At 44.5% G+C, this 26,445-nt stretch overlaps 1 protein-coding gene and 1 pseudogene across 4 annotated transcripts; one reads left to right on the top strand and one right to left on the bottom strand.

Moving 5' to 3' along the window:
• The first annotated feature begins 9,796 nt into the window (after positions 1 to 9,796).
• LOC133910122 (uncharacterized) lies at positions 9,797 to 10,089 on the top strand (annotated as a pseudogene).
• A 2,935-nt stretch (positions 10,090 to 13,024) lies between these two features.
• On the bottom strand, positions 13,025 to 22,101 carry LOC133908908 (probable serine/threonine-protein kinase PBL23). Of its 4 annotated transcripts, XM_062351127.1 has the most exons (6): positions 21,547 to 21,702; positions 21,238 to 21,427; positions 20,732 to 21,123; positions 20,454 to 20,626; positions 15,245 to 16,411; positions 13,025 to 14,321 (listed from the first exon to the last, which is right to left on the bottom strand). In XM_062351127.1, the coding sequence occupies exons 1-5, from the start codon at positions 21,670 to 21,672 to the stop codon at positions 15,268 to 15,270; spliced, it is 2,025 nt and encodes a 674-aa protein (XP_062207111.1). In that variant the 5' UTR covers positions 21,673 to 21,702; the 3' UTR covers positions 13,025 to 14,321; positions 15,245 to 15,267. The 4 variants fall into 4 exon arrangements, with proteins under 4 accessions (XP_062207111.1, XP_062207110.1, XP_062207113.1 ...); XM_062351126.1 differs by lacking the exon at positions 13,025 to 14,321 and having other exon boundaries at positions 14,972 to 16,411; XM_062351129.1 differs by lacking the exons at positions 13,025 to 14,321; positions 15,245 to 16,411 and adding an exon at positions 21,807 to 22,101 and having other exon boundaries at positions 20,249 to 20,626; positions 21,547 to 21,728.
• Between the last annotated feature and the right edge of the window lie 4,344 nt (positions 22,102 to 26,445).

Genomic DNA, 26,445 nt, shown 5'->3' with positions numbered 1-26,445 from the left:
TGCATGCAGGGGAACATGAGTCAGTCGTTGCAGAAAGCATTGGTGGGGAGCTGTGGATACATGAGCACGTACGCCAAAGGTGTGTGCACGATTGCACATCAACACAGAAACCGTCGTCTATAACCACGAAGGACGGCTAACGTACCAGTTGAACTTAGAACGATGGTGTACAAATCTGAGTGTTCTCTGTCCATGCATTCGATTGGACAAAATGACCAATTATTAATCTGTACTGGTCGCAAAGAAAAAGTTGGACTCCACACGGTCCATATCTAAGCAGGAGTTCCCTATCATTCCAACCTCTGTTACTTCTCACGGAAACCCTCAACTTAACACGTGGGTTAACCCATCGCAGAAGAATTAACCGTGGATTAACCACATTAATCAAAGTCGCGCGAGCCAGTAGGCCCTTGAAGCCACCGAAGATTCGTTCAAGAGCCCATTCACACCAGGCCGGCCCCACCGCCCAAAATCAACACAGAAACCGTCGTCTATAACCACAGAAACAGTTTATTTATTTTATATTTCAAAAATAAAAAATTGCAAACTAGACGAAAAAAATAAAAACATACTATTATCACCTGTTGAAGGAACGATACCAATGAGTTCTTCCAACAGGTGATATCTTAAAAAAAAATGACATCCTTACAACGAGCAACGTGTTAAAAAATAAATAAATAAATTGCATTTTATTGCTCTCAAAATTCAAAACACTATCGAAATAGTCATAAATTTTTTAAAAAGTATGTTATAGAGGATGTTATAATCTATCTTTCTAAAAACTAAACTCAAACAATTACTTTTACAATAAGAAAAAAGACAAATTTTATTATAAATTTGTCTTTTTTGTTTCTTATTGTACATATCATGTTTTTGTCTAATTGTTTTTAGATTTAGATCATAGTATACTCTACAACATATTTTTCAGAAATTTTTATAATTATTTTTATAGTGTTTTGAATTTTAAGAGTAATAAATATGATGCTTTTTTAACCTGTCAGCCGGTTGGAAGGACAACACGGGCGACGATAGCTTATTTTTTAATTTTTCAAATGGACACTTAATTTTACATTTTTTTATTTTTGAAATATAAAAATAAAAAATTCCCTGCAGCAACCCAGTCAGCGCGTCACCGGCTAACCGCGGCACCCCGAGTCCGAGTCACGCGCCACGTCGCACGGAGTAGGATGTTGGAAACGTGATTTAGCGAGGCAAATCTATTCTCGCCTTTTTTTTAGGTAATCTATTGTCGCCTTCTGAGAAGCAAAGAGCTAAAACCTCGCAGATCCTAAGAAATGGTGCCGCCCTCTGGCCCGCGTTTAGGGTTTGTCCATGCCTCCTAGGGGAGGGATGGGTGGAGTTTTCATAGGCCAACTGGCCTGCATGGATTGGGGAAGAAGGTGCTTGTTGTCGACGGGCGAGCTCCGGCCTCACGAGGGATACTGAAGCTCGAAGAACGGAATCGAGAGGAATGGCGTCTCCGACAAGCGAGAGAAATCAAACAAGCCTTTTTCGGTGCTCAACCTGATTTGCAGGAGCTCAGGGATCTGGAGGTGGCAGCACGGGATTTAGAAGCTTCGTTAGCGGGTATTCCTTCGGAAGATAGAGGAATTCCCACACGGGTGGATTTCCCTCGCTTGGGTGAGCCGAAACCGCCATGGGAGGCGGGTCAAGCTCGTCCTGAGGTGGATGAAAATCAGTTGGACGGGCCTCCCACTCAAGGGCCTCTGAATGGGCCTTTCCCATGTGTGGGCCTTACTCACAAGGAAATTTTCGCCCACTCGTGGAAGCCTCCGTTATCACCATGGGTCTGGGTCTCGAAGCATTGCGAACTATCCGAGGAAGGTGAGCTAGGTTTTCCAGCAACGAGAGAAGAGGTGAGGCGATTTGGGGCAACGGCGAGGCGGGTTCGGAGAAGGCAGCCGCATCGAGTGCTTGATCGCTCCTTCGCGCATGTGGTGAGGGACATGGTGCGAGATCTGGACGGGCAACTGTCGGTGTATTAGGAACCAGGGGTCCCTGAGTCCCGAGACCGGACCGGCCGTCCGCCACATGTCACCATCCCGCGGGGTCCACCCTGCAGGAGAAGAAGAAAATTAAGTCCCGGGGGAAGGTGCTCGGGGCCGTAGCCTCTAGGTTCCCGAGCACCCCGGTTCCTCGATGATCCGCAGAGTCCAAATACCGGGAAGGAAGTGCTCATCCAAGTGCTCGGGAGAGAGTGCTCGGGGCTGCACGTGGCAGCCCCCGAGGACTCAGTTCCCCGAAGATCTCACCCAAGTGCTCGGGAGAGAGTGCTCGGGGCTGCACGTGGCAGCCCCCGAGGACTCGGTTCCCCGAAGGTCTCATCCAAGTGCTCGGGAGAGAGTGCTCGGGGCTGCACGTGGCAGCCCCCGAGGACTCGGTTCCCCGAAAGTCTCATCCAAGTGCTCGGGAGAGAGTGCTCGGGGCTGCACGTGGCAGCCCTCGAGGACTCGGTTCCCCGAAGGTCTCACCCAAGTGCTCGGGAGAGAGTGCTCGGGGCTGCACGTGGCAGCCCCCGAGGACTCGGTTCCCCGAAGGTTCGCGCAAGATCGTCCGACGACTCAAAGGGTCCTATCGTCGGGGTGTCAGCCAGTCAAGGGCCCAATGCCGCATTTAATAGGCACGCGCGGCCTGACATCCTGACATCCTGACATTCTCAGCTGCCCACGCCCCAGTGTTAGACCCCACCATGCACTGGCAGGGGGGCGTGGGTCCATTAAATGCACGGGTCCCGTCCCATTTCATCTGGATGCATCGGGATAACGTTGCCAGAATCGAAGCGCTCCGCCTGCCACCCTGCCCTGGCAGAAGAACAAGACAGGGTGGGCGCACCGGGCACCTCTGAGGCTGCCCGGTGGGCCCCCTTAATGGCGCCGGAGGGCATCCACAGTGGCGGGTGGTCGGATGCGCGCCGCATTTTTCCACCGCCTCTGTCACTTCGCCAAGACGGAATGATGACGCCTTTCTCCGTGGCACCTTGGTATTTGCGCCCCCTCTTTCCTATTCTGGATAAGTCAAGGTCGGCGCGCCTATAAAAGGAAAGGATAGAGAGCCCTCGGGAGATAGACGAAAAAACAAGAAAAACAAGGCAAGGAAGCCCAGATAAAAAGGCGAAGAACATCACAAACAAGCAAAAGCCAAGCTAAACACGAGAGCCTCAAGCTCTCTGTAGGTAGCTCACCCCTGTAACAAATACATCCTTGAAGAATTCCCTTCAAGAAGAGATATAACACACACACATGAGTAGGGTGTTACGCCTCCGCGCGGCCCGAACCTGTCTAAACCCCGGGGCACCCATCTTTCTCGCACTAGGGCGATCATCTCCCACCAGCCATTGCATTTATTTCTGTTCCCGCTTATTTCCCAGACAAGCTTATCCAGGATCATCCCCCGGCCGAATCTCTAAAAAGGGGTCTCTCGGGATCCCTGCGACAGGAGTTCATCCTCCGACAGCAACCGTGAGGGAAGCGGAAGTCCGATGACAACTGGATGGAAGACGATGACCTCCTTTCCGATGAGAGGTACGAAAGGGATCTGAGATCTAAGCTTCACAAAGGCGGTGGTGCTCGGAACGAGAAGCAAGTTGGAGATCCAGGCAGCGCGAGGGTGCGCATGGGTATGAGCAAGTGGAATGAGCTGTTTCAGATCTGGAGGCCGCCCATTGGGGGCGCCTTGTAGATCCAGCCAGGGGGGAAGAGTTATGCAGAGGGGACCCAACAGCTTGTAGAATCGTGGTGGTATTCAAGACAGGCGTCCACAACAAGATATGCGAAACCTTTTGGAGAAGCGTCTGGAGACTCAAAGAGGTAACAAGGCGCTGGAGGAGTCTGGGTCGGATTTGTCTAAGGTGAAATGCTTTCGTTGTAATTTGTTTGGTCACCACCAGCTTAATTGCCAGAATGAGCCAGTTTGCTATAAGTGCAAGCAGTCAGGCCATATGACGGCTGAATGTAGTGGAAGGAAGGCTAAAGGAGGGATGATGAAAATGTTTGGGTTTGCCATGCCGGATCAGGGGTTCTATTGCATTAACATACCTGAGGATAAACAGTTTTATGAGAAAACTGTTGGGGTGGTGCAGATCTTGGAAGGTGAGGCAAATGAGAAGAAAGTGGAGGAGGAGATGAGGAACTTGATTGAAGCCAAATGGGATTGGCAAGTCAAGAAATTATCTGATAAGGAATTCATGGTGTTGTTTCCTAACAAAAACTCTTTAGATACCTTCTCAAAGCTTTCTAGCTTGGATATGAGTTTATATGGATTTAAAGTGAAGATTAATAAGTCAAATATTGATCCTGAGGCTTCTTCCATCCTCCAAACTACCTGGGTAAAAATTTATGGGATTCCTGCTATTGCCAGAGAGGAGGAGATTGTGAAAGAAGTGGCTTCTTTGGCAGGGGAGCCAATAGAAGTTGACTCAATTAGTCTGTTAAGGGCTAGCCCTGTGAGGGTTAAGTTGAAATGCAGAGATCCAACCAAACTGAAGGGTTTTGTTGAAGTCTTTTCTAACAAAATTGGCTTTGAGATTAGATTTGTCTCTGAAGTTTATAAGGTGAAAGCTCTTTCCCCACCTCCTCCTAATAATCCTGAGGATGATGATTCAAGAGAGGATGGGGAGGACTTGATGGATGATGATGATGATGGAAAGGATAGTTGCAGATTTAAGGGGCATGAGAAACACAAGGGAGGGAAACCTGGCCAGGGACAGACTAGTTCCCACTCTGTTGGGAAAAAAACCTTTGCTAGTTCTGAATTGGGAGGTAATAGGCTCCTGGAGCTTAAGGAAGTGGAGGGGTTGGTTGTGGAAGAAGGGATCGATCAAGGCTCCTCTTCTTCCTTATCCTTGATGGATTCTGACATGCCTGAATCCCCTTTTCAAGCTAGGAAGGAGGATGTAGGAGTAACAGGTCCTTTGATTGATAACGTAACTCCTCATGTGGATAAGACTTTGACTGTGGATAACCTGGTCCTGCCCATGGAGGGTGTGGATTTGTCAATTAGGGAAATGATTGAATCTGAAATTGTCCAGTTGGTAAGGAAGAATGCGGATATAGAGCTGAAGGAACAGGCTCAAAGAGAAGTTGATACTCTTATCACAGAACCTGGGAAGGTTTCCTGTGAGATACCTGAGGAAATGCTCCTTGTTCATGACTTGGAGGGACCTTATCTCATGCCAAAAGATAATTGGCCTAAGTTAACTACTCCTGGGGGTTCACAACTAATGTGCGTCTGGAAAAGTGTACCTCTGATCTAGAAGAGGGGAAGGACCAATTAGAATTATTTGAAAGTCTTCGTCATTCACCTGCCTAGAGCTACATCTCCTGTGGATGATATCCCTGTTGTAGACCTGGAAAAATAGGTGGAAGCTCAATCTTGTGACCAAGGGTGGTCACACCCTATCCTCAAGGCAAATAAGGTGTATGAGCATAAGAAGAAGAAGGGTATTGCAGTGGCCTCCAGAAAGAGTGCAAGAATTGTAAACCAGGGAGGTTTAACAATGGAAGCTAAGGCGTCAAGAAGAGCCCAAGTCAAGAATCTTGAGATCCCAGGTAATTTCAATGTGGCTTCTTCTTTTGCTATTCTCAATTCTGTTGATGATGCTTATCTTGAAGAGGTAGCTAGCAAGGTAGATGTTGTCTTTAATCTTGTGGAAGGTGAAATGAGTCAAATAGGGGCTATGAAAGCTGAAGAGCTTGCAAGAGCAACTCTTGCAGAAGCTGAAATATAAAAGCTATCTAGAAAAAAGAAAAGAGCAGGGAAGATTATCAGAAGATGATTTGCAAGTTTGAAGATAAATGTGATCAATAATGAAGGCAGATCCAAAGAGTTGCCACCAGACACTTCTAACAGGAAGGGGCCTGGTAGAAGGAAATTTGGTGGAAAATCTTCAAAGCAGAAGTCATGAAGTTCCTATTCTGGAATACTAGAGGTCTGGGTAAACCTGGTAGGAGAAGTCAGGTGAGAGATCTGGTTATGAAGGAAAAACTGGATGCTCTGGGTCTGCAGGAAACACTTAGAGTTGATTTTACCTCTAAATTTTTGGTTGATTTGGTGGGTTCTTCCCTTTTTAGCTGGCACTGGATTCCTGCCAAGGGGCACTCTGGGGGGATCATCTTAGGGGTGAGAGATGAGACTCTAGAGGTTGAGGATAAGGATCAAGGTGAGTTCTTTGTCAGCATGGTGCTGAGGAATATAATCTCCATTTTTCGATGGGAATTAATTGTTGTGTATGGGCCTGCTCAGCATAGTAGATTTGGGGAGTTTATCATTGAATTATCTAGGAAATGCATGTGTTGTTCTTTGCCTCTGATGGTTCGATGTGATTTCAACCTAATTAGATGCTCTGAGGATAAGAATACTGATAACATTGACCTTGGATTAATGAATAAGTTCAATATGTTTGTTGAGTTATATCAGTTGGTGGAAATAAAAAGGACCGGCTCCAGATATACCTGATCCAATAAACAAAGATGTCCAGTTATGGTTAATTTGGACAGAATCTTTGTCTCTACTACCTAGGAACAAAGATCCCCCCTTTGTTTTGCATGGAGCAAAACAAGGTTTGGGTCAGACCATTGTCCTATTTTAATGGATTCTGGGGAGAATTCAGTTCAAAGACAGAAGTATTTCTTTTTTGAGAAGCAATGGTTGCTGCAAGATGGCTTTAAGGAACTTTTGTCCACCAAATGGAAGGATTCTAGAAATAAATTTGGTAATAACAGTTACTCTTTGGATATTTGGCATGGGTGCCTAGTGTCTGCCAGACAATTTCTGAGAGTCTGGAGTGCTAATTTGGGGGGTCAATATAAAAGAGAAAAAGAAAAGCTCTTGTTGCATTTGGAAGTTTTAGATAGGAAAGCAGAGTCCATAGCGTTGTCTCCTGAGGAATGGTCCCTAAGATCCCAAATTGAAAAAGAGTTAGAGAATATATATACCATGGAGGAAGTTTATTGGCAGCAGAGGGGAGATGAGACTTGGCTTTTCAAGGGTGATGCCAATTCGGCTTTCTTTCATGCTGTTGCTAATGGAAGACGCAGAAAATGTACTATTGTCTCCTTGGATTCTGATTCTGGCACCATCTCGGATAAGGCGGTATTGGCCGAACACATTACTAGATTTTATAAAGATCTGTTTGGTCCTGATACTGATAAGGGGGTTAGGCTGCAAGCTGGCTTCTGGAAAGGTTCAGATCAGCTTTCTAAGGAGGAAAAGGAGCTCCTCATTAGGCCCTTTTCTTTGGACGAGCTGGATCCGACCATTTCTGGCTTGAAGTCAGATTTTGCTCCTGACCCTAATGGGTTTAGTGTTACCTTCTTCAAGAAGTTTTGGGAGCTGATTAAGACTGACTTGATGAAAATGGTGATTGATTTTCAGAATCATAAGCTGGATCTTCAAAGGCTGAATTTTGGTGTCATTACTTTAGTGCCAAAGATTAAGGAGGCTAATAGTATAAAGCATTATAGGCCTATTTGTCTCCTTAATGTAGATTTTAAGATTTTCTCTAAGCTCTTGACCAATAGACTCAACTCTGTTATCCAGAAAACCATTAGTAAGAGTCAAACTGCTTTTATCCAAGGAAGGAACATCCTTGAAGGAGTGGTTATCCTTCATGAGGCTATACATGAGTTTAAGAGATCAAAAAGAGAAGGGGTAATTCTGAAGTTAGATTTTGAGAAAGCTTATGATAAAGTCAGATGGAGTTTTGTGCAAGAAGTCTTGGTGGAGAAAGGTTTCCCACAGGATTGGATTAATTGGACTATGCAGACTATCCAAGGGGGGAAAGTCTGTATCAATATCAATGGCCAGAGGAGTTCTTATTTTAGGACCTTTAAAGGTTTGAGGCAAGATGACCCACTTTCTCCTCTCCTTTTCAACTTGGTGGCTTATTCTCTAGCTGGATTACTAGAGAAAACAAAAAATAAGGGCCTTATTAAAGGTATTTTGCGTCATTTGATGCCAGGGGGCATCACCCACATTCAGTATGCAGACGACACTGTGCTTATGTTTGAGGGTGATGACAACTCAATTCTTCATCTCAAATTTATTCTGTACTGCTTTGAATGGTTATCAGGCTTGAAAATTAACTATCATAAGAGTGAAGCTTATGTATTTGGGATAGAGGATGAGAGACAACATAGAATTGCTAATATGCTTAATTGCAAGTTGGGATGTTTGCCTCTGAAATATTTAGGCATTCCAATTGATAATCATGTTTTGGGTGGAAGGATGTTTGGAGGGGTGGTGGATAAACTTAGGAATAGACTTAATCTTTGGAAAGGTAAGTATCTTTCTTCATGAGGAAGACTGATCCTTACTAATTCCTCGTTAAGTTCTCTACCGACATATACCATGGGTTTTTACATTCTCCCTTCTAGCATTCACAAAAGCATGGACGCTATAAGATCCCAGTTTTTATGGAGAGGGGCCTCTGAAAATTTTAAATTTCATATGGTGAAGTGGTCTGCAGTTTGTCGACCTAAAGACCAAGGAGGTCTTGGTATTGTCGACACAAAAATTTTCAATGCTTGTCTGATTACCAAATGGATCTGGAAAATGTATAATAATGGGGATGAGGACTGGTGTAGACTCCTAAAAGCCAAATATATGCCTGAGGGGGACTTTTTCAGATCTTCTGCTGTTAGAGGATCACAATTTTTGAGAGGATTACATAAAATTAAGCATCTTTTCAAATGGGGTGCCATTCATAAAGTTGGAAATGGTAGGCTGACTCAGTTTTGGAATGATGTATGGTTGGGCCACACTCCTTTGAGAATTTAATTTCCCCGGTTGTATGAGGTATGTTCTAACCCTCCTGTCAGGGTGGCGGATTGTGTTGAAGGAGGTTGGAACATAGACTTTAGAAGGAGTTTTGGCGAACTGGAATTGCAGGATTGGAATTCTTAGCAACTTTTACTCCATGAAGTTCATCTCACGGGCGAGATGGACGGTGTGGAATGGGCTCTATCTCCAAATAAGAAATTCTCTACCAAATCGCTATATAATTTTTTGGTTACCGGGGGTATGCAACATAGAGAGGCTATCCAGATTTGGAAATGTTGTCTGCCTTTGAAAATTAGAATCTTCCTTTGGCAATTGTTTCAGGATCGTATTCAATCTGGTCGTCAACTGAAAAAAAAGGCATTGGCATGGAAGCGAATGATGTGTTCTTTGTGGAGCGATTGAGACTACCAATCATATCTTTTTCAACTGTGTGTTGGCGCGGTTTTTGTGGAGTGCTTTAGCTGATATTTTTGGCTGGAGGGGTTAGCCTATGTCAATTGACGAATTGCTTCAGGATTGGATTTCTGACATTTTTGTAGTCCAATTCAAATTAGGTCTTTTTTTGTTTGCAGATTTAGCTTGGGCTCTCTGGAGCACTAGGAACAATATGGCTATCCAAAAAGTATTTTCTAATAAGCCTATAGACGTTGCTTATACTGGTATATCTTACTTACAGAAGTGGAAGATCCTTCTAAAGCCGTATGACAAGGAGTTGATTGATCAAATTGTAGCAAGGGTGCTATGCTGGCTGGTAAAATTTCAACCATCTTCAAGCTCTTGCTCTGATGTAATGATCATGTAATAGGTTAGCGTGTTTTGAGCCTGGGATTGTTGTGCTAGCTCATCTTTTGTTCTTTTTTGTCAACTGTTAACCACAGTATATTTTATAACTGGTGTTTTGCTTTCTATAAAAGCATGGAAGTGTTCCTTTTGTCTAAGAAGAAAGAGCTAGGGCTAGCTGAAGGCAAGGATAAAGTAAGAGCAGCGCAGAGATTAGATGGGGAACTGTGGCGCGTGGCAGCACGCAGGGGAGTCGTGGTCCGACGACGACGAGTGGGAGGAGGAGGCGTCGTGGGAGTAGTGGAGGTGATGATCAGGATGGCCAGGAGGCAGCTGCAGGAGCTGGTGGAGAAGAAGGCCGACGGCCACGGGAGGGGGGGGGGGAGCCGGCGGGCGACGCAGCAGCTGCTGGCGGACATCATGAACTCCGGGGAGGTGCACCACCACGGGGAGGCGCATTGGCACTGGAAGCCCGCGCTGCAAAGCATTCCTGAGGCCGTCGAGTCATGACACACAGAGTTGGTGGTTCAGTTATTAAGTTGCCACTTCTCCATGTCTTCTTCGTTTTCACCGTTGTTTTTTCATCTTGTTTGGTGGTAATCAGCGTATTTATCAAATTCTCAGACGTGTACATACCTGTTGTAGGGGAATTTTCAGGTCAATTAATTTCAGCTGTAGGAAAAGAATCTGTAAAGCCCAATTCCTGAGTTGCGTTTTGAATCCCACGGGTCAACTTGCGTGGTTTCCAGTGTGTGTGGTAGGCTGGCAGCACGTGTTGCAACTACCCAAAAGCTGCCAAGTTCGATAAATCATTTTTTTTATCGGATTTGATGATTCATTTCTGGCTCATGAAAACTAGTACAAGTTCAGTTAGTGGACCTCGCGATCAAATACGACTTCCACGCTTTGGGGAAAGTTTTGGCCCCCGTATCGAGGCCTTGCTCAAATAGGAGTATTTTTAAGAGTCTCTTTAAAATTAATTTTTTATATCTTTATAATGGTTTAAATAAGAGTATTTCTAAGAGTCACTCTAAAATTCACTTCCTATATCTCTATATAGTGAGCCTTATCAATAATATTCACTTCCTAAATCATCCTCATCTCCAATAGACTTCACCATATCCCGCATAATTCCCTATACCTAATTCTCTATATTTCTTTCTACGTGTCACCAACAGTAGACCCCACCATCATCTCTATATTTTGCACCATATCCCACCTAGCCATTGAGACAGAACGTGGGATTAGAAACTGTAGCTGGGCTCGTAGGCACACACGAGAAATCCGATGGAGCTTGAGCTCACTCCCCCCACAACAGCCGCCATTTTCCTCCCCGAGCAAGAAGTTTCCCTTCTATGTTCGCTTTGGCTTTCGATAAGCATCCTCCTCCACCTCACTCTGGCTCCCTCTCTCGCTCTTTGTTCCCCTTCCTTCGGTCGCCTGCCACAACCATGCACCGGTCGCCTTCCTGGCCGAGTTTCCTCCTCTGCATCCTTTTCTACCCATCTGCACAAATACACTCAACCGTAGCACAAGCACATCACAGCGACACCCCAGAATTTCCCCATTCACCCCAGTCATCACCGTTCACCACCCGACCGAGCTTTCCCCTCCATTCCCTCCATCCTGCAACGCCTCTCCTCCCTTTCACCCCCACCTGCAAGGAATCAGGATCCCACACAAGCTGCAGCACCAGAAACCCTTTTTGACATGATCTCCCAGAATGAATAACAGATAGTGGTCTGAACCATTGGAAGATAAAGCCTCCATATAGGTGTTCGGGAACAACTCCAAATCAGACGTGTAGAAGCAACGATCAATCCTAGTAAGCATCGCATTCTGCTGCTTATTCGATCATGTGAACTTCCTACCATTGAGCTTCATCTCGTGTAATTGCAGGTTGTCTAGTGCTTCTCGGAAGCTCCTCGTCATAGTTCTATTAGCACGCGTGTTGTTTTTGTCCTCCATTTTGTAAATCAAATTAAAATCATCTCAAATCATCCAACAAGGGTTCATATGCTGCTTGAGCTCCTGAATTTCCTGTAGGAAGGTCAGCTTATCTGCATCCTGTTGGGGACCATAGACCCCAGTCAAGGACCAGGTAGTCTTATCATTCAGCATGGTAATCGTGGCTGAAACCGTATTAGGGGTGGTTCGAATGTCAGAGATTGAGAAAAAGGAGTATGAAAAAGCAAGTAGAATTCCCCCGGTAGTTCCCTGAGACGGCAAGCACGCATAGTTTTGTGCAAAGCAGGGACCCAAAGTTCAATGATCGAGTTCACAGACCAAGATGCAATCTTGGTTTCCTGAAGATAAATGATCCTGGCGCAACAACTTTCCACTGTTAGGCGCACGCTCACTCTTCTCACCAAGGCGTTTAAGCCGTGGACATTCTAACAAAGAAACTTACAGTTTGTCTGCGACATGGATCAATAGCACTCTGTGACTGTAACAAACAGACCACAACATGGACCAACAGCACATGGTGACTAGAGCAAACTGGCCAGACAAAAGGTAACCGAAGAGCATAGGAACACTTCAACAATGAACACAACCACTTTAGGCGGAACTGATTCTAGCTGGAATCTGATTGATGTCGTGCCAAATGCAAAGAAGACACCAAGGCTCCAAAGAGCAAACCGACTTGAAAGGTGACACCGATGTAGCCATGGCAATGTTCGACGTCCCTGGACCAATATGCTTCCTGATGACTACGAGACTACTGAACTGAAAATAGTACATGACCGACACCCAAAAATAGTGGGAACCCATTCAAAAACATGAACAGACTACTTGCACACAGGGTGAAAAGCTATGCCTCTGTTGTCCCCATATGGCTGTTGTAGCCACCCTCTTGTTCAGTGACTTCTTCTTACCACGATCATCGTTGTTGACCAGAGCAACAATGGCCAACATGGTTGGTTCTCCCAGTGGTTGTTCAAATTTCTGCACATAAGAATTAACCAAAGTTTGGTTGTCAGAAACACTCGACGATTTGACGCCCAACTTCATAGCGAGTACCTCGCTGGCCAGCTGCAAAGTAGATTTGCTTGAGATGATTTTTGGTTTTAAGCGCTCACTACTTCTGACTGGACTAAGCGAACTATTTGTGGAATTTTTTATGCGAGCCATTGGTGGTTTTGGCGAGCAAGGAAGCTGGGCAATAAGCGGTAAATCAAGAGGCCTAGTTACTTGGGGGATGAAGGCATCCGTCTCTTGTACCTCATTTGTCGGATTGGTGACTAGATCTTGCATATCTTGTAGAGAAGGGAGCTCGACTAATCTTGAGTTGTTGCCGCGGCCACCGACCTGTGGACTTGCACATTCCAGTGGAGAACAGCTTGGCATCGCAACCGTCTCTAGAGCCGCCTAGACCGGATCGACGGTTGGTGTGGTCGTCATGTTGCTGTCGATGTTCGGGTGCAGCTTCATCAATCCTGCAACCATAGACAAAGGACACTCATACTAGCATGGGGTTAAAACTCTTGACTAAGACGCGCTCCATCTGCCCAATCAAAACCAAATCATCCAGCATCTGAGAGGGTTTGTTCCTCTTCTGTTCACCTGTTCCATAGGCCAGGTATGACGCGATGGGACAAGCGAAGCAAACTTTTCGGGAAGTAGTCCTCTTGGCGCCCCCCCCCCCCTCTTGTTTTTGCCGATTGTAGATCAGACTGCATCTGGGGATAGGGACCCATGTCGACGATGACCATAGTCGTCCTAGCGACGCCCCTAGTAGCCTCGGTCAACATGCCCCCTGATGAAATCCCTCGAATCCCAACATGGCCTAAACAATCGGGACCAGAGGGAACGAATACGGTGCCTCCGCGCACCCCGCCTGTTTTGATCTTCATCCGCATCATCCTCACAGCCCCGCCTTGGCCCATTGTCACTGCAGCACAACCTTGGTGGTGGGGCAAGTGAAGCGACCATGCCACCATCTGGCATGCCGTAGCTCCATTCCAGAATGCACTCCCAACGCCTCTCGTTGCCCGACCCCCTCAGAGGATTATCAGTGAGGAAAGCCAAGTCGTGAACCATCTCCAAATGGATGAAGCACTGGTAGGTATGTCCCCTCTTGGGCCCAGATGGCTCATCATAGCGGATTTCCACCTGAAGAAGTGGATTGTCGATCGAAGGCAACTCCCGGTCGCCCTCCAGGACGGTGAGCCAAACAATTATTGGAATCTAACTTGGGTTCTTGCACCACACCAAGGGGTCGTAAGTCCTGGTTCTCTCCCTTCTGCATGAGTGCTCCTCCACATACTGGATGGCGCTGCGCTTGCCGATGATCTGAGCGGTGATCTCCTCGAAGAAGCAATGGGCCGGTAGAACCTCAATCCTCATGGGAACATGGAAGTTGAAGTGGGTGCCCTCCACATACCTCCGCTCAGTCCAATTGGCGAAGCGGAAGTTTCTCCCGCAGTACACTAGACCGCGCAAAGAAACAACCTCATCTCGCTTCCGACGATTGCTAAAGACAATGAGGAAGTCTTCCAAACGGTGTTTGACCACCTGGTAATCGTGCACAGAGACACCAAGCTCCTCCAAGAGCGCGTCGGAGAGGTGGAACTCCACTGAGTATGGCCTGGTCCTAGCCAGTTGTGGTCCAACAGCTTCTACATCCAACGCGCCACAACACTGGTCGTAGAAACGACCACATCTCCTTCGAGAGGTCTAGCCACCGGATCACAAAGGAAACGGCCACAATTTTGTTTCTGAAAAATTCAAATTCTGAAGTCCTGATAAAAACTTAACCTAGTCAATTTGGTTCAAGATTCATTCTATGCATGAATGATAATATTAGAGAAATCTATGACATCCAGTTTTTTTTATCTCTGTCTTCTATTCAAAATTTGATGCCTTCAGGAACAAAAAAATCTACTCCATAAACTATTACCATATTATCTACTATAATTGAAATTATAAAGTTCATTTAAGAAAGTTACACTTGAACAATACCAAATTATCATTATTATCAACTATGGATTCTACAGTAGAAACAAGAGTGTATGACTACACATTTTCATTTAGCCTTTCAGCTCTCAACACAAATAAACTTTTCCAATCCCCCCTTTGATAAGTCGATGACACACTCTAATATACACAAAACTGAATGATACAAGATTCTTCCTAATAGACACAAATATTAAGTAAATGTTAAATGTTACTGTGAGTTATAACCACAAAATGGTTACATCATGGACTCAACATGCCAGTAACAAGTATCAAGTTATATCCTAGACATTGAAACATGAACGGAGTGGAGCTCTCTCTTCATTCCTTGCAGTCTCAGACGGTCAGACCAAGATATATGGATAGTGCAGTTCAAACATTATTTTTATATACATTCATACAAGAAAATAACATATATCTCACAGAACTGGTGATATGCATGAATCGCATAGAAAAAACATCGCTTTGGCATCACTTGAACTAGAATTTACATAGCAAATCATCCCAGAAATACGATAGCATGTAACTGCCAGCATTTCACCCAATGGATGAACAGAATATAGTAAACACATGGTAGATTTTAAAAAGACAAACAGGATATCCAGCCATTGGCATTATTCACTTCGAATTACCAAAACAAAGCACAATAAATCATCCACCTAAACTCATGTAACCTATGTATTGCAGGCTTGCAGCGGCAAAAGAATACCTGCAAGATGGTCGATCTGTACTCTATTGAGGCAATGCCTCCTCTACCTCCTTCCACCCATCAGTTTTATCAGGGAACTTCTCCTTCATCTTCTCAATAATCCCCTTTGCCTCATCGATCCTTGAGCTGCCAGCAAGCCCATTCACAAGCATCTTCATGGTCGAGAAGCATGGCACCCAATTCCTAGCTGCTATCTCATTGTATACTCCAAGGGCAGAATCAAAATCGCCACCCTGACAAAGGTAGTGAATGAGCGTAAAATAGAAATTACTATCCCCAACAAGCCCCTTCCGCCCCATCTCTTTGTATAACCGCTTTGCTTCCTCCAAATCCCCCTCCTTACAGAATCCATATATCAAATGGTTGTAAGTCACCCAACTTGGCTTTGTGCCCTTCTTCACCATCTCGTTCACTAATGCCTTTGCCTCACCACTCCGACCGAGTTTGCACAAACTCTGCACCCTAACATTGTACACTGTCAGCGACTCACCACATGCATGCTTCTTCATGAGCTCTATCACCTTCCCTATGTCATCGAACCGCTCCTCCTTGTAGAAACCAGCGAGCGCGGTGGTAAACGTGGTGGCGTTGGGCTTCACGCCCTTCTTGCACATTTCGTCGAACACCGAATAGAAGGACCTTATGGTGCCGAACTCGGCGAAGGATTTGATAATGGCGTTGAAGGTCTCGGTGTTGGGCTTGACGCCATGTGCGTCCGGGAAGGTCTGGAAGATGCGGGCGGCCTCAGTGTGGTTGCCGGAGACGATGCATGCGAAGAGGAGGGCGTTGAGGGAGCGGGTGGAGGGGGACGACTGGAAGGTGGAGATGGCGTCGGGAAGGAGGCCGGCCTGGCCGAAGAGCGCGATGGCGTGGGGAGCGTAGCGGGGCGTGAGAACGGTGGAAGCGAGTTCGCGAAGGGAGTCCGGGGCGGAGGAGAGCTTCGATGCGGCGAGAGACAGGGCGACGCGGTCGATGTGAGTGTCCGGGGAAAGCGCAGCGGCGCGGCAGATGGAGAGGATCTGGTCGGGCGGCGGCGGGGGGGAGGACTTGAGGAGGGATATGGCGAGGCGGGTCTTCTGCCGCGAGGTGAGGGGTGTGCTCGGGGAGGACGGGTTGAGTATGGAGCCCGGGGTGGGGGCCGGAGCGGTGGCCGTGGCCGTAGAGAGGCGGCGGCGCAGGAGGAGGCGAACGGCGGCGGCCATGGTAGCGGCGGGTTTAGGGTTTAGGATGGTGAGTGGTGGAACACTACTGTGAGCGAAAGCTCATTTGACTCTCTTCTGTTGTAGGCCCCACTTGTCAGCCTCTCGATAAATGACCTTTTGCCCCCTTCTCTTATAGCCCTTTTTACCGCAGATTTTTTAATAATAGTATTTTAATAAAAAAAATTATTAAAATAAAGTTTAAAAAGGAAAATTATAAAATAGTTGTCTGTCAGCACTCCGAATACTCACTAGGCACTCTCGGTATTTGAAATATCGATTAGACCCTTGTTGACACTTTGAATGCTGATACGTGGCCAGCTTGACACCACGGAAGCAATTAGTTATGCGCGGAGGTATGTCGGTACTCCCGTTAGCCTGTAGAGTGGGACCTATTAGCATCTCTATTAACTTATAGAGTGGGATCTATCGGTACATCAAGTGCCAACAGGTTTTATCAACACTCCAAGTGCTGATATGTCCCTTTTCTCATAGCCATGTGTGTATCACATAGGATGTCAGTACTCGGAGTGCCAATAACACATGTTTTTGCAATTTACTATTGTTAACTTTATTTTGCATTTTTTTCATTAAAATACTAGTATAAAAAAACTTTTACGTGAGTCACCGGTGGGGGCATTTTTCATTTTAGGGTAGACTCGAGCACGAAGGGGTATTACTCTAATAGCAGTTATGGATAATTTTACTCTAACTCTACAAGGATGTTGGAAAAAGGCTTTTGTGAAGCACCTCTTTTGTTGCTCCACCAAAATAAATTATAACCCGATTTGCTATATGGAGTTAGATGCTTTGAAAATGAGTAAATTTCGTAAAATTACAAATATTTTAACAAGAATATGGCAAAACTATAGATTTGAGCATATGTTTCATAAAACTACAGATTTAATATTAATTTTATCGCAATACTACAGATCTTTGGCAAAAATTATCGCGAAACTACAAATTTAAGCATCAATTTCACAAAACTACAGATTTAGTACTGATTTTATCACAAAATTACAGATTTTAGAGGAGTTGTTCCCAGCCCCATTAGCATGACGACTAGGCCCCACTTGCAATCTCATAGCAGTTACAGCTCATGAAACGGATCGTCCGGGAGTTCATGTGACTGCAAGCGAGGCCTAGTCGTCGGCGTTAAATTTGTAGTTTTGTAAAACTATTGCTTATATCTGTAATTTTATGATAATTTTGTCAAAGTATCTGTAGTTTTATGAATTTTTGGACGATCCATTTCATCAGTTGACAGCTCCTGTGAGACTGCAAGTGGGGTCTGATCGTCATGGTAACGAGGCTGGAAACTACTCATCTAGAATATGTAGTTTTACGATAAAATTAACATTAAATTTGTAGTTGTATGAAATTGTTGCTTAAATTTGTAGTTTTATGATAATTTTACCAATGATCTGTAGTTTTACGATAAAATTTATACGAAATTTGCAATTTTACGATAATTTTATCAAAATATCTGTAGTTTTACAAAATTTACTCTTCAAAAATTGATGAAGCTGAAGTGTTTAGAAGAGTTACGTCCAAATTCATAGTGGAGTTTGGAGTTGGGCTATGCAAAACACCTTTAAGTTTTCGAGTCTGTTTGTTTCAGATTGCTTCTAGCTTTTGTTTCTGTCAGAAGCCTAGAATCCAGAAGTCTAAATAAACAGGTTTGCTGAAAAATAATTTCTGAAGAAGTCAGAAATCTATTTCTGAGAAAATAAACTAGAAGCTAAAAAACTAGCTGATAGTAGCTTTTCTGAGAAGTAGTATATTGAGAAGAAAAAATATTATAAAATCTAATAGTTAAAATCTAAAAGCAGTTTTTTAAAAAAACTAAAAACATAGTTTTTCAGAAAAGATAAAATAAAAACCCAAATAAACGGATCCTTAGTTAGAGGAGACGGGGTAAAACGATGCGGCGGCTAATCTCAGAGGCGCGGGCGAGCGTGAGTGCAGCAGGGTGGCAGGCACTGGGCCGTGAGGATTTGAGGGTTTAGTACTCCTGAATTGCTGTTTCGTAGCTCGGGTTCTGAAAGTCTGCAATATGCAGGGCACCCTCACCTGCAGTACCAACTGGAAGCTGGGAAGCTTTTTACGAATAAGCAAAACAGAATCGCTGTCACCCTCTTGAGGTCCAAACAGCAAAAGGACCTATTGCTCTGGAGATGTTAGGAGCTAGTATGATTCGCAATATGAAAAAGAAGGGAACATCTTAGAACAAATTGCTCCATAGTCCACACAAATGGTTCAGTGCTGTTCCTGAAGTACTACTTTTAAAATCTTTTTCAGGAACTTGATTTAGTGTGTCGCTTGCAGCAAACCATGAGTTTATTTGAATTGTATGGTTTATAGTCCTATGAACAGAACAACACCTCTCTTGCCTTGTTTGTTCTGGCATGCTTATTGTTCAGAATATAATATTCTCTACCTTTGGCTGCTCAGCCTGCCCATTTGAGAAAATAGGAGTGACGCAAAAAATAAAAATAAAAATCGACAGTGTTGTTGTGGGATTTTGATTTCTAAGCCTCCACGATGGCGATTGAACAATGCATCCTGCCAAAGTAGGAAAACGCTTATATTGGGAGTTGGGGCATTTTATTCAGTTCTTCATCTATTTAGCATGCATGCCGTCAGATAGCCCCAATCATGAAAATATGGGCTGAATGACACATCCTATTTGCAATTTAAGAAATTGCAAGTTTAATTTGTTGTGGAAGCCCTGAAAGTTATATGAAACGCATATTTCTCACTGTACTTTTGTAGGTTTGAGAAATCAAAAGGAAAAAAAAAACATAATACTTATGTGGTTAGTGTCTACATTCCATTAATGTCAGTGTTCTTTTGTCTCTCCGCTGTTCATGCTCAAGTGCCTATGTTGTTCTTAATAAACTCTTCTCATTTCCTGTATGCAGTCATATGTTCCAGATGTATTTGACTGTTGTACAGTCCTAATCCGTGTACATGTTAATCCTTTTATGTCACAGTGAAGTCTCGCCTGTAACTGTATTCCTGTAATCTAGAGTATAAACAAATTATTAAGCTTATCACACCTTTTTGTATGATCAATGTCTTCTGGATGAACTCCCAGTGACTGAGCATACTTCTACAGCTTACTCGTCAACAGGTTATTTCATATATTTTCTGGTCAAACATTTGCCTCATAGTCTCATGGTGACCTGAAATGAAATCAGCGGAAGAGAGAGGCCAAATGCATTGATCCGTTTCTGCTTCGTAAGGTGGAGGTCCAAAGTCCTCTCAGCAGCCGACACACACAGCGTTGCTTCGTAAACATAACAAATGTGAAATAGTCAGCTAAAAGGGGACTTGCCGACATTACAACGTTGGCGTGGGCAGTTGACAATTGATAATCGTCAATGGCTAGAGATCGGGGTCACTGAAAAAAGGGGGCGAGTTCATATTCTCCGGAAAGTTCAGGCTGCTAGCTCCACTGAATTAAATTGACAATTCTCTACTGTTCCTGAAGCTAGTGACCATGTGCAAGGACTATAAAAATCATAATATCAAGTATAAGTGAATTGTCTCCAATTTTTCCTATCAACTCAGATTTTTGGGTGAACTAGTTGGTGCATGCAGCTCAATATCACTTATCCTTGTTAATAAGATATATGAGGTTCGATTTGTCTTTAAGCTAAGATAACTAGCAGTATTATTATTTGTGTCATTAATGAGTAGCATCCACAGTTAGTCAGCTCAACTTTGACCTGCGTTGCTGCTGAAACTCAGCATCAACCAAGAAAACTTGTTGATGTTACATCCTGCCTATGTGGTTTACATTACAAAAGAAGATCAAAGAGAGCAGGTAGCCATTCCTCTATGGTCATCTCTGCTTGATTTCATCGTCTGCCGGTCTAATCTCAGAAACCATGGGAGGACTGCTACTATCTTTTTCTGTCTTCTTCTCCTTCGGTTTGCTTTCTTCTGTTCCCTTCTGCGCAGCTTCCGTGCCTTCCGGAGGATAATATTTCGGGTCGGCAAGAAACGAGAGCGCCGCGACCACGTCGCTGATCACCGGCCTGCTGCCGGCGTCCTCCTGCAGGCACATGGATGCAACCGCGAGCGCTTGGTACAGCCCCTTCACAGGGTACCTCTTGCCCAGCAATGGATCGGCCAGCCTCACGAACCTCTTCTTGTCTCTGAGCAGTGGCGCCGCCTGTACGTGCATAGAGGAAACGTAGCACACGGTAAATGCGCGTTCTTGTGAAACAGAGGCTGGCAGTAGTGACAGATGTTCCATTGCTTGAGGACACTAACTCACCCACTGGACAAGGACTTGCTCCTCCGACGGCCTCGCGGTGTCGATGGCGCGGCGGCCGGTGACGAGCTCCAGCAGAACGACGCCGAAGCTGTAGATGTCGGACATCTTGGTGAGCTTACCGGTCATGGCGTACTCGGGGGCGCAGTAGCCGTACGTGCCCATGACCCTGGTGCTAACGTGGCTCTCGTCGCCGATGGGTCCAAGCTTGGCGAGCCCGAAGTCGGAGAGCTTGGCGTTGAAGTTCCTGTCCAGGAGGATGTTGGACGCCTTGAGGTCGCGGTAGATCACCGGCGGGTTGGCCACCTCGTGCAGGTACTCGATGCCCTTCGCCGCGCCCACTGCGATCTGCATCCGCGTGTGCCACGGCAAAGGCTTCCAGTTCGGAGGCAGATCTGCACGTGCGAACCATGAATCGATCAACGGCGAATGAATGAGAACGCGAAGTAATCGACCGCGCGGCGTAGGAGACTGGCGGGATTAAAATGTGATGAGAGCTGTTTGTGTACCGAGGAGATGATCCTCCAATGAGCCCTTGGGCATGTACTCGTAGACCAGGATTCGTTGGTCGGAATCTGTGCAGTAGCCGAGGAGTTTGACGAGGTTCGGGTGGTGCAGGAGGCTGAGCATCAGCACCTCGACGAGGAACTCGCGGTTGCCCTGGAAACCGTCCTTGTCCAGCTGCTTCACGGCAATAACCTACGCACGTACACATCGTTCATTTGGCAACACACAAACACATGCTACATTAGTATGTTTTTTGTTTCATTGATCGATCGAAGGATTGTTTGTTTCATTGGTTAATTGGTTATTGCTACCTCTTTGGTGTCCTCGAGGCGGCCTTTGTACACCCTTCCAAAGCCACCTTCTCCGAGCAGGTTGTTCTCGCTGAACTCGTTGGTCGCGGCGCCCAGCTGACTGAACGTCAGCGCCCTGCTGGGCATGTTTTGGTTGCTGCCCCGTAGGATCTCCTCGGCTGCATTCACGTTCTTGCAAACGTCTGCGCCATCCCGGCCGCCGGTGTGTCAATGACAGAAATTAACGTTTGCCACCTGCAAAAATTGATCATCGATCTTACCCGACTTTGCCGAAATGTTGTTCACGAGGTCTGCGAGGTCGTTCTCATTAGGCTTCCTGAGCTCGCTGTCGTCGCTGCCCTCCTTCTTGGCCTTCTTCTTCTTTCTCCAGAACCTCCTCTTCCTCCACCTCTTCTTCTTCTTATCCGGCGCGGACGTCGACGCCTCTTCCTTGACATGGAGACCACACGACACGGACGAACAGGAGCAGCAGCACGCGCACGCGCCGCGGAGGAGCATCTTGCCGTTGCATCTCTTCGCGGCAGACGTGAAGAGGCCCATCGCGGGATCGACGCGAGAGTGAGGGGGGCACCCTCGAGCCGATCCGCGGGGTAAAGGGTGGCCGAATTTGTTGGGGATACTTCTACAGCGACGAGGGCAGAATTTGTGGACGGGAATGGTGCAGCGTCGTTCTTTTCCGGGAGGTGAGTTGGAAGGCGCGAGCCAAATTTGGCAAAGCCCTCGTTCCGGTAGTAGGTGCAATGGCCTAAATTTTGCAGAATTTTCACGGTATATATTTTGACCCGGAATTGAGAATAGATCTGACCACTGATCTACAGGATAGCAGTACATCATTAGCTAGATCAAGTCCGTTGGATGGTACCATATGTTGTTTTCGTCTTGCTAACTGTCGCATCATTAGCTAGATCAAGTCCGTTGGATGGTATCATAGTTTGTTTTTGTCATGTTAAATGTCACATCATTAGCAAAGCTTATTTGTGTAGCATCTAGGTTTTTAATAAGTTATAGCTGTTTCGGTGATTAATGACAATCATATCATTGTGACTAATAAATTTATTTTGAAAGATAATTAAAAGATTAGTTTACAATATTGTTGTATGATCTTGATCTCTTAATTGAATGGTTGAGCGATTAAAGAATGTAAGCGTCAAGATTAAGGATCTTTTAGTTCTAAGTATCACAGAGAGATGAAGAATATTTAGAGTAGCTTATGCTCTATTTTGTTCTTTGATCGTACTATAAAGAGGAGCTAAGAGTAATAATTTGATATAGTTGTATTTAGATTTGGTTGGATGCATACTCATAAAATTCTAGCACTATGTAGCTCAAAAAAGCTCATGAATGAGTTGAAGTGAAGATAAAACTTAAAGAAGTTTGAATTAGATAAGTTCTAAAAACTCTGTACACGTCGAATGGTCCGACGATGAAGGCGTTATGTTGGAGCTTTTATCCTAGCACTCTTGTACATGCCGGATAATCTGGCGAAGAGAAGTTGGCAACGCTGGAATATTTTTCAAAAGAGGGATTTCGAGTTAAACACATCAGATGGTCTGGCATATCATCAGAGGCTTTGTCAAAGTAAAGTCTAGAGTATTTCTTTGTGTTCACTGGAAGACGAATTTATACACACTGGATGGTCCAGTGCATACATCAGATGCTTCGCTGGAGTAAAGTTAAGAGGTTTTGTTCACTGAAAAATAGACTTATACACGCCGAATGATCTGGCGTATACATTGAAGGCTTCGCGCGGAGAATTTAGTGAAGTAACGGCTAGTTTTGGGTGAATGATTCACATCGAATAGTTCGGTGTTTGGAGACTATGCACGCCAAATCATCCGACGTTCACGAAAAATATGGGTGGTTGGGCAACAGCTAATTTTGGATATCTAACATGTATATACTCTCTCACTTTATCTCACTGGGTAACCTTACGATTTAGAAGAGCTGAAATGATTAGTGTGTGATAAAGAGGCAAGAGAGTGCACTAGAGTAATTTGTTAAGTTCTTAATTGAGATTAAGGATATTATTAGTGTAAGGAGAGTGGTAAGTGTGCATCTAGCTATAGTGTAGATTTGATTTGGGTCAAGTGAAGCTATTGATTTGTTAGTCTTAGTGGTTGGCAACACCTAGCCGGTCTTAGTAATTGGAGGTATTTTGGTGAGCTCTTGGAGTTTTTGTGGGAGTCTCAAGACGAAGCTTTGTGCTTGGTTTGAACCCGTCAATCCAAAGATGGAGAAGTGGCTATCACTCGGGAGCACTTTAGTCTTTGTGACTTAAAGATGAGCGATATCCTTAGTGGATGCTCCAACGAGGATTAGGGGGGAGTGCCAACTCCTCGATACCTCAAAAAAAAATTTGGTATTTTTTTTGTTCATAACTTTATTTTTCACATTTACTTTGAGTATTTACTTTCTTGCAAGCTAATATTCCGCAATTCTCTTCTAGTTGTAGGCTGCATGTTTTCTTATTTAGCGTTCTATCAAATTTGATCATTATAGTTGCTTTATTATTCATATAGGATAAAGTTGTTTACTTGTTCTAGAGTTCAGTTGAAATAGTTTTTATTAAGGCTCAATTCATCCCCATCTTGAGTCATTCGATCCTTTCAACTTGTCATCCATAATTCTTTGATTTGCTGGTCCAAGCAAGTGAACATTTTGACATTCTAAGGGCGTTTTCTGCTATGTGAGTGAGTGGTATAGATATGGACAATAGATGTTGGATCATATTATTATCACCTTAATTTGGTTGAGAGTGCCATTTAAACCAGCTGGTGTATAAGATGGTGTGGCACATGGGGAATAGTGGAGACAAAGCCAGCTTTCGCTAACAGGAGAGGTGCATTTGAAGCGGTTTCGAGACATGTAGATCTTATTTGTCTGGCATTACAAATTAAATATGTGAATTAAACAATACGAATTTTCGATGAATAAATCTAAACTTTTTGCTAGAGCACCGCTTTCATGATGACAATGGAAGAAGGGCAATGGATGGCTAAGAGGAAGAAGAGAGGAGCAAGGTCTAAAAGTCGCAAAATCGTATTTTCTTATTTTTCAATTAACATTTTCTCATATCAAAGCATTTTAAAAGCTAGGCTATCGAAATTTGCCTCAAACCCTCGAACCCAAGAATTGAGATCCTCAACCCCCAATCCATCGTCCGTTCTTGGAAGTCAGATCTTGTGGCTGATAATACCAGCTTAGCAGCAGTAACACCTGAGATGCAACATGTAGCACTTGAAAGGAATGCTAGTGAAATAGAAAATATGCAAAAATCGCATGTGAAATGTTCAGATTTGAGGTCAGTCCATGGGGCGGTTGTGCTGGGGAAGGAATAATTTGTCCACAACTTTCTTAGCATTGCTTTTAACCATGAATTAGATGTGTGATTCACTGGATGATTTGAGAATCTCCTTACCCACGAGATAAGCGCCACCCACGACTGTCTGACTCTGCCGTGCTACATCCTCTCCCGTCAACCTCCCTCCCTCTCTCCCTCTTTCCCTCTCTAATCCAGAGTGCGGTGGAGCACATCAGGCTCTGATGTTCCACCTGATCCAATGGTGATCGAGTAATGGTAGATTTTTGTCTGCGTAGAATCTTGTAGGGGGCTGGTGGCTCTAACCTGTGATATTGTGCATGGTGACAGGATTTTGGTACCAGTTGTAGCCTTGCAAGGATTTCCGGGGTTTGATTTGTTTGATTCTTGTTTGCAACAATGGAAAAGGTTTAGGAAAATTGCTGCTTTGTGTTTTTGGTTCATGGTTCCTTTCGACAGGAGGTGTCACACCCTGAAATTGGGTCCAGTAGTGATAGTTGCCACATGTTTATATGAATTTTGACAAAACATGTAAGGCTTAAACAGAAATTCAAATTTTATTACATTGATAACTCCTCTAAAAGTATTTTATTCATTACATATGATATTGCGGAAGCTAAAATAAACAAGTGGAAAACATATCAACTACTAGATGGATTTATTTCCCCTCCCGTTGGCTACGCCTATGGCTCATCTTCATGCCCTGACATTGGTTCAGTGGCATGACCATCACTGCTACCAACTGCAAAAAAAATTAGATTAAAACAAGTGTCAGCAAATAGACATATAAAATAATATATTATTTCACAAGGGTTATTTTATAGTAAAACTCTGGTGTTACATATGACCGCAAGCTTCCCAACCCAGGAGTCACATGGATGAAATTTCACACTTTAAATCTCTTAAGAGGGGTACTCCGACATGAGCAGTCTCTATTAGAACATAAGCCCCAGTAAAGCTGAGCTCTTAATCCCACAAGTAATGACAATCTTGACTTACTAGTATCGATCGCTCCTACGGATCCATCATTTATTACTCTGTTCTGTACAAGAGTCGTTCTCTGTGGAGAACTCAGACAGTCCCACACCTGAACTGTGATTGGTACAATATGTTTGCTATCGTAACACTATCATTTTACGAGATAAAATAAAATTAAACTTCAAAAAATACATACTGTAAATACACTCATGCATATATCAACATAAGAACAAGGAGAGAGCATGAGCTACTAGGGTGGTCTGCTTGCCTGCTCTGTGCAACAATTGGCCAACACAGAATGAGCTCACTCCTGCTCTCTGCTCCTTCTCTACAGAGCTTCAGCTAGTGGGTTGCTGGTGTGTGTGTGCCTGCTCTCCTAAGTCCCTATTTATTTCAGCTGTGGATTCTGAAAAGCAGTTTTCAAAAGCTGAATTATAGAAAGCTGGATTGTAGAAGGCTAAGCATGTAAAAGCTAATGGTTGTTTGTTTGTCTGGATTCTGGGTGGGTTGGATTGCTGTTTGTGCATGACAAAAGTCTGTAATACCCTCAACTATTTTGGTGCCCTATTTACCATTTTGTGATACATTTCTAATTCGATTGA

The sequence above is a fragment of the Phragmites australis genome, chromosome 2, assembly GCF_958298935.1.
Source record: "Phragmites australis chromosome 2, lpPhrAust1.1, whole genome shotgun sequence".
Lineage (NCBI taxonomy): Eukaryota > Viridiplantae > Streptophyta > Magnoliopsida > Poales > Poaceae > Phragmites > Phragmites australis.
This window is presented reverse-complemented; position numbering and strand designations above follow the sequence as displayed.